The 9,023-nt window shown below is 36.7% G+C and overlaps 1 protein-coding gene across 1 annotated transcript in view; it reads right to left on the bottom strand.

Annotated features, from left to right (window-relative positions):
* The window catches only part of SIM2 (single-minded family bHLH transcription factor 2), an 85,882-nt gene extending 80,726 nt beyond the window's left edge, over positions 1 to 5,156 (bottom strand). Inside the window, exon 1 of the mRNA XM_018555155.1 lies at positions 4,845 to 5,156. Within this exon, the coding sequence (XP_018410657.1) occupies positions 4,845 to 5,019 (175 nt within the window). The 5' untranslated portion in view covers positions 5,020 to 5,156. The remainder of the gene's footprint in view (positions 1 to 4,844) is intronic.
* Positions 5,157 to 9,023: the final 3,867 nt, after the last annotated feature.

Below are 9,023 nucleotides of genomic sequence, written 5' to 3' on the forward strand. Positions count from 1 at the left end.
CAAGAATACTTTACATCTACAGTAATTTAAAGGGAGATGCAGGCATACAGCTCTATAGGGAGTCACTATATAGGGAACCTCTTGTCATTCAGCAGATATTCTCTGAATAGGTTGTATAGAAGGAAATAGTGTTATGTGTGTATGTGTAAAAACACACACACACACACACACACACACACACACTAGAGAATGAAAGAGTTATTTTATTCAACACAATTCTCTTTGTGTTCTCACAGATATAAACCACTGATTAATATATACATAGACACAAGTGTTTTTTTTAATCTTTCGTCAACTATGGTTAAGGCTTATTTTATTACAATACAGAATTCAATTTTGTGTTGTCATAGAGGTGAGCAATATCTTTTTAAAAATAGCGGTAACTATGGTGCAGGTTTTTTTTCTTTGTACATTAATTTCTGTTCTTTCTCTCTCTGTATATATTTGTGTAGCTATATCCATCCACACACCTATCAGAATAATGACACCTCATTGGCAGGGTGTAGTAATTGTTGGTATAGTGACTAATCTGGCCCTGGACTTGAACTAGACCCGGTCAGCTCGTTCCGGAGCTCCAGCCTTCAATGTGAATCAGTGAATCATTCCCCCTCATCTCTTCTCTCTGCCCCCCCCCCCTATGTCATGGAGGGGCTCTGCCTGCATATGCATAGGGGACATGTCGTTTAAAATGGCAGTAATCCTTTGTCTACTGATTAACTATTTGCTTTTATAATAATAAACCACAGCCCTGCTATTCCCTCTGTGGCAGGCTGTATTATCGCCGCAGTTGATAATTAAACTGAAAGATAGGAACACCAAACATTAAATTACAAATGATTAAAAAATACCAACATCTCCTATGGGCAATATCTCACTCGCTTATGTTTAAACATCTGTCTGATTAATAGTCATTATTGTAAGTAATTTGATTTTGGTTATACCAGGTGCCAGCCTATACAATAACACCATTAGGTTCCCTCATGTTCTCTGGCAACATACATGTATACCATTAGATCTCCCATTTTCTCTGTGTATATATTTATATAATTAGATCCCCCTTGTTCTCTGTCTATATAAATTTATCCCGCATATCCTTTGCCTATACATACATCATTAGATCTCCCATTTTCTCTGCCTATATTGATATCATTAGATCCCCCTTGTTCTCTGACTACATCCATGTATATCATTACATCCCACTTGTTCTCTGCCTATATACATTTAAATCATTAGATCCCCCATGTTCTCTGACTACCTAAATGCATGTATATCATTAGAACCCCCTTGATCTCTGTCTATATACATTTATATCATTAGATCCCACATATCCCTGCCTACATACATGTATATCATTAGATCCCCCAATGTTTTCTGACTACATACATGTATAGCATTAGATTCCCCCTTGTTCTCTGACTACATAAATGTATATCATTATATCCCCCTTGTTCTCTAGCTATATACATTTATATAATAAGATCCCTCATTTTCTCTGACTATACACATGTATATCATTAGATCCCCCAATGTTTTCTGACTACACATGTATATTATTAGATCCCCCTTGATCTCTTCCTATACGCATGTATAACATTAGATCCCCCAATGTTCTCTAACTACGGTACATACATTTATATTATTAGATCCCAAACGTTTTTTGTCTTTATATATTCATATAATCAGATGCTCCATGTTCTCTATCTTTATAAATTTAAATAATTAGATCTCCCATGTTATCTGCCCATATACATTTATAATATTAGACTTCCATATTCTCTGCCTTTATATTTTATACATCCCCGTGTTCTCTCTCTCTCTCTCTCTCTCTCTCTCTCTCTCTCTCTCTCTCTCTCTCTCTCTCAAGATCCCCCAATGTTTTCTGACTACACATGTATATTATTAGATCCCCCTTGATCTCTTCCTATACGCATGTATAACATTAGATCCCCCAATGTTCTCTAACTACGGTACATACATTTATATTATTAGATCCCAAACGTTTTTTGTCTTTATATATTCATATAATCAGATGCTCCATGTTCTCTATCTTTATAAATTTAAATAATTAGATCTCCCATGTTATCTGCCCATATACATTTATAATATTAGACTTCCATATTCTCTGCCTTTATATTTTATACATACCCGTGTTCTCTCTCTCTCTCTCTCTCTCTCTCTCTCTCTCTCTCTCTCTCTCTTTCTCTCTCTCCCCCCCTTTAATTCACTAGCTATATATATTTATAATCATTACATTCCCCCTATATCATCTGTCTATGTACATTAGATCCCCCTTGTTCTGTCGTAGATATTTATATTATTAGATCCCCCCATGATCTCAGTCTAGATACATTTATATCAATAGATGCTCAATATCCTGTGTTTATATACATTTCATATCATAAGATCTCCCTATATTCTCTGCCTTTTTATATCGGTAGATCCCCATAGTCTCTACGGTTATATAATTATCCCCGATATTCTCAGTCTTTATACATATATGTCATTAGTAGATACCCCATGTTTTCTTTCTATACGTTTATATCACAACACCCCACATGTTCTCTGCCTAAATACATTTATATCATTAGATTCCACATGTCCCGTGCCAATATACTGCTGTACCTTTGTATAATTAGATCCCCATATATACATTGATATAAATGGATCCCCCATGTTCTCTGCCTGTATATATTTAAATAATTAGATCCCCCTATGTTATTTACCTATATACATTTAAACCATTCGACTCCACATATCTTCTGTCTATATACATTTATCTCAATAGATCTCCCATGTTCTCTCCCTATATACATTTGTATCATTAGATCTCCCATGTTCTCTGCCTATATACATTTGTATCATTAGATCCCCAATGTTTTCTACCTATATACATTTATTCCATTCAATTCCACATGTTTATAGTACATTCATCTCATTAGATCTCCCATGCAAAAAGCAGGCTCCTTATATAAAAGGCAGGTCCCTAATAGGTCGTAGTTTCTAGGTTATACTGGTTATATAAAATATATTGAAGCAATTTAAATGTTCTCCCCCTATATACATTTATATAATTGGATCCCTCATGTTCTCTCCCTATATACATTTGTATCATTAGATCTCCCATGTTCTCTGCCTATATACATTTGTATCATTAGATCCCCAATGTTTTCTACCTATATACATTTATTCCATTCAATTCCACATGTTTATAGTACATTCATCTCATTAGATCTCCCATGTTCTCCCCCTATATACATTTATATAATTGGATCCCTCATGTCCTCTACATATATATATATATATACATACATTTTTTTTCATATCCCTCTTGTTCTCTGCCTATATACATTTGAATCATTAGTTCCCCCTTGTTCTCTACCTAAATACATTTATAACATAGGATTCCACATGTTCTCTGTCTATATACATTTTTCTCATTAGATCCCCCTTGTTCTCTGTCTAATATACACATTTAATTATCATAAAACATTGGGTAGCTTTAGCTCGTTCTCTATCACCATTAACCCCCAGTGACAAAACAGAAACCGAAAGAAGTTTTATTGTAACCTAAACGTTTCTGATCTGAATAACATTATGGATAACAGTTAGATATTATTAAACACAGATCTTCTCACAGAAAAGGAAAACATGTCCTCATCCAGTTTTCTATATGCAAAAAGCAGGCTCCTTATATAAAAGGCAGGTCCCTAATAGGTCGTAGTTTCTAGGTTATACTGGTTATATAAAATATATTGAAGTAATTTAAATGAACTTAGCTTTCCATAATAATAAAAAATAATAGCATTACCTACATAAACTGGCATCTAGGCACAAAGTAACTTTTATGTAAACATTGTAAAGGTGCAACAGATTATACTGTACACACACGTATAGCCTTAGATCTTTTCTACACTTGATTGGATAAGTGAAGTTAATATTCACCCTCCTTTAGTAAATGAGTCCAAGTGTGCTTATACATAATATATATAATGATATCCTCATTGTGATGCTAATAAATTTGCTGGTAAAAGTGAAAAGCGGATGGAAAATCTTGATTTGTATACCTAGACCACACATTAATTATGTTAAAATAAAATATATATCAGTCTTAAAATCACAAAAATATAAAATAAAACAATAAACATGCTATTCTATATAAACATGTGTGTATGTTTATAAACCTTTAAAATAATAAACATTCTGATTTACTTAAGGAGTTGAAAATCTTCACTCAGTCAGTAACTAGAATATCCAATTATATGCAGATGAAATGAGTAAATGGGAATTTGCATTTCACATAATTGGATATTTGAGGCGAATCTTCGTTCTATTCATTAAGAGAAGAATGAAGCGAATCGCAGCTCCTTTGCTAGATCCAATTTAGAAACACAGAAAAATAATACTTTTAAGGATACCCATAATTGACATATTACACATCAATTTGAATTTGTATTCTTTCCATAAAAATATTTAAATGCAATTTAATTTTTTTTAATGAAATAATAAAATGCAACTGTTTTACATGTTGGTAAAAGTCATTTTTTTCTTATAATTCCTTAAAAATATTTAAATGTAATTTAATTTTTTTAAATGAAATAATAAAAATTCAACTGTTTTACACTTATACATGTTGGTAAAAGTCATTTTTTTACTTATATTTCTAGATTCAACGGAGGGCTGCGGATACCTGAATCCATTTTAGCCTGACAACTTCTGTCCACTCATTTAATGTATCTTTCTAGACCTTTGGTAAATCAGGCTGAGTAATATACAGTATATATATATATATGCAATAATTTTTTGTTCCAATCCACCCAGACACCCAGAACTAGCAGAGCACTCACCCTCCGGAAAGACAGCCCTCATTTTCAGGTAGCTGGTGGTGAGCCGGATGATGGAGGCTTTGTCCAGCTGGGAGGTGATGGCGGATGGTAGTGGTAGTAGTTTGGCCAGCTCATAGAACTCCCCATTCTCCTTCTCCCTGCGGGTCTTGGCCGCATTTTTAGACTTCTCCTTCATGGTGACTACTGTACGGTGACTCCAGCAGCACTGACATAATCATCAGCCTCCTCCTGCCTGCTCAGGGAGGGCAGCATGGAGCCTGGCACACAATGGACGATCCAGCCCCGATCATCGATCACATCTCCGCTCTCATCCTCTCCTCTCTACCCCCCAGACTTGTCATCTGCAAGGACTCGGATCGGTGTGCAGATGGGAGCTCCACCTTGCCTCGGAAAATTTAGAAATCAACCATAGGACAGAACGATCGGATCGAATCTGGCGATGGAAAGATGTTTTCAAGCTGCCACTTTTTTTTTGGCGATTCCCAACTGCGACTTAACAAAGTTGTGCCATCGATGTAAAATAATTCAGGGGCGCCTCCATACTGATGAGTCCATTATTTAATGGCGTTCCAATGCTCTTGCTGGGCAGTGAAGCCTGAAGGCTGCGCTGGGTGCTGTGCCAGAGTTGGGATCGGCCAGATTCTGCAGGGCAGGTAGTACAGTCAGCTCCTCCCGGCTACACACAGCTCCCTCCTCCGGACTGCACGCACTGCTTGTGCTACACACAAGCCCGGTCGCACCGATCTCCGGCAAGGCAGGCACATGCAGGATGGAGAGGCTGCAGGAAAGAAGTCAGAGACGGCAGTGGGTAGGCTGCAAGGAGGATAGAGTGGATAGGGCCCCCGCTGAGTGACGTCTCCTAATACACAGCACAAGGGAGGCAGGGTGACCTGACCAGCAGAGGACAGCCAGGCACACTAGGGGTTAACTGATCCGCAGATTGCACGCCATAGGGCCATGCAGTGGGTGTACATTAAATATATAGAGAGATGAAAAGGAAGCTGGACTCCATCAAAGGACTGGACACTAATATGATACAATGTCAGCGAGTGTCTGCTCTGTAACTCCCAGTTCTGTCCAAGATTGATGGAAGAGAGAGATGAAGGCTGATATTTATCAAAGTGGGAGCAAACCAGTTCTACTATATGGCCCCCAGATATCCCCTCTCCCAATACAGGGGACTCTCTCCTCCCCAGAATGGACTGGACACGTCACACCTCCCGAGGGCATTAACTAATTGATAGCCTGCTGTAACCATAGACAGTAGTATCTGTACATACCGCATGTGAATGTAACAGTAGAGATATGAATGGAGAGAGAGAGAGAGAGAGAGAGAGAGAGAGAGAGAGAGAGAGAGAGAGAGAGAGAGAGAAAAAGGGGGGTGGAGTGTGGATATATAGATCGATGTGAGTTACATGGAGAGATTGATAGCTATAGACTGATCTCTGTGAGATAAATTGAGATCTCGATAAATATAAAGAACACATATCTAAAATATATTTCTTTCTTTCTTTTTATCGATCTATCTATCTAGATCTCTATTTATCTCAGATATAACCATATATTTATCTTTCTTGTATTAAAAAAAAAATACTTCACAGTTTCAATTTTAAAACATTGGAAAGAGTATCATGTGTTTATGTTATACAGAGCTCTGTAATGTTCAATAATCTAAGTTCTCAATTTCATAATAATCTCAATTTCAGTGTATGTGTGAGGCTCCGCATGATCTCTGGCTATTCAGGTAAATTTCAAAATCAAATTTAGTCAAATCAAGATCAAAGATTTTGAAAAGACACAAAGGAATATGTAGTGGTAATTTTCTTCATATTCCTATATGATATTATTAGAGATAGACGTGTTGCAGCCACAAGAAGTTCCGCACAGAGTTGGCAGCACTGTGGGGGTCATCTTTCTGTATTTTCCCCTTTGATCACCCCCAGGTGTGAGAATATCACCGCCACCTCTGTAGGGGGGGATTTCACAATGCAATGCTCTCCACAGCCGACTATAATTCTCCTTCCTGAAATGCATCTGATCACAATCTCTTCCGATATATAAACCTCATCTGACCCAAATCTCTGAGCTGAGTTTACTACTGCGGCAGGTTTGTCCATTTGCCGCACATGTGCGATAAAATAACGCCCAGGATTGATCACTGGTCAGACCAGTTTTCTGGCCAGAAGTTATCTTTATTCGATAGGGTGATTTGCTAGCTTGTAAAATAGTGGACCCGTATAGTCCCTGTGGAGTTTAAGATGTGCCAGTGCCTAGTGACCTCCCGAGGTAGAATTCAGGTATTCAATAAGGAGGAGATCGGTCAATAATGATTATTGATGTACTTCATATTTTTCTATGACTTTTGTAGACTCTCATTTGATTGCTTGATGTAGACATGTTAAATCATCCCAATATGTGTGTGTGTGTAAATATATATATAATGTATATTTATACTGCATATTATATACCCCCCTCTCTCTCTCTCTCTCCCTCCCTCTCTCTCTCTCTCTCTCTTATTTTCCAAAGATAATTGGAAACTCCATAGCCTGCTTAAGGATTTATTTCATATTTATTCAGTAAAAACAAAGTATTTGTGAATATGAGTCAATAAATATATCTTTTTTTTTTAGCATATGACTCAGAAGCCACTTTTTTTTAAAGAAAATATTTGCACAGGTATAACACATGTGGGGGCATATTTGTAAAGCAGCAAAAGTGACATTCCCAAAACATTCACATGTGGTTAATCATTCACTCTAATAAAAAAAACCTCATGCACCAGACAGATTCACCTGCAGTGAATATTTGCCACATTCACTGCTTTATACATATGACCTTGGAGCTGTGCACTCAGATTCCTCTGTTTAGTTAAAACGTGCGCTGATTAATACATTCATCTTATTTTCTTTTCTGGGTTTATTGGTGATGAATAGAATAGTTACAGGCGTGTCAGGTAAGACTTTGGTATTAGGAGCAACTTGATACTACAAATCCCAGCAGCACAGCTCAGCTAAAGGCCATGGAATAATATACCCAAGTGTCCCTGTTGTACAGTTTAATGATTACATGAGAACATTTCTGCTACAGAGCCGAGAGTTATATATTTACTGGAATTAACTTCTGGATATTATTGAAGATAGAGCAGATGGAACTACAAGTACCAGTAAGCCTCAAGCAGGTGTTGCCGGAGCTTGTAGTTCCAGAGCAGGAATGATTCATGTTTATCCAAGTGTTTGTACACTGATGTGATCTTTTATTGTGTGCAGGACTGTGACAGGACTCATTTTGGTGAACTTGGTGTTGGTGAAACTCTCACACACTGGGTTGCTTAGGGGAAATATAATAATAATAATAATAATAATAATAATAATAATAAAATATATAAGATGTGTTTTTATTTAGGGTGGGGGTAGGGTATCTTAGTTTATTTCATTGTGTTCTTTTAATTTGTGTTTTTCCACTTTTTTTAAATGTTAAATTGATCATTATTTGTGAATTGTCACTTTACATTTTATAGTATTGTGTTTTGTTTTCTTCATTTTGTGAAATAATGAGGCTATAATGAGGGTCCATTTTTTGGTGCTAGATTGGGTCCAGGATGGTGTAAAGGAGGCCCCTGTAACTCTCAGGAGATATTTAATAAGCTTATTGCACCCACAAAACCCACTTTAATTTTGCCTTCCCCATTACTAAAGGAGGCCCCTGTAACCCTCAGGAGATATTTAATAAGCTTATTGCACCCACAAAACCCACCTTAATTTTGCCTTTCCCATTACTAAAGGAGGCTCCTGCAACCCTCAGGAGATATTTAATAAGCTTATTGCACCCCCAAAACCCACCTTAATTTTGCCTTTCCCATTACTTCTAACGCATTTCCCAAAATTACTAAAATTTTGCCCAAATCTTCTAGATTTAGAAGATTTTTTTCACAATTTTTGCGATTTTGAAAAATACATTCAAAGTAACGGGGAAGGCAAAATTAAGTTGAGTTTTGGGGATCCAATAAGCTTATTGACTTTTTGAATTCGTGCGCACAAATTCTGCCAATTTAGGATTGAGAAAAAGTGAGATTTCTCATTTCCCCAACAGGTCAAATTTGATCAAATTAGAAATGAGAGATCTAAATTTCACTCATTAATAAATTGTCAGCATTCGTGCACACAAATTCAAAAAGAACAC

This window comes from Nanorana parkeri, unplaced genomic scaffold, assembly GCF_000935625.1.
Source record: "Nanorana parkeri isolate BGI_ZX_2015 unplaced genomic scaffold, ASM93562v1 scaffold186, whole genome shotgun sequence".
Taxonomy (NCBI): domain Eukaryota; kingdom Metazoa; phylum Chordata; class Amphibia; order Anura; family Dicroglossidae; genus Nanorana; species Nanorana parkeri.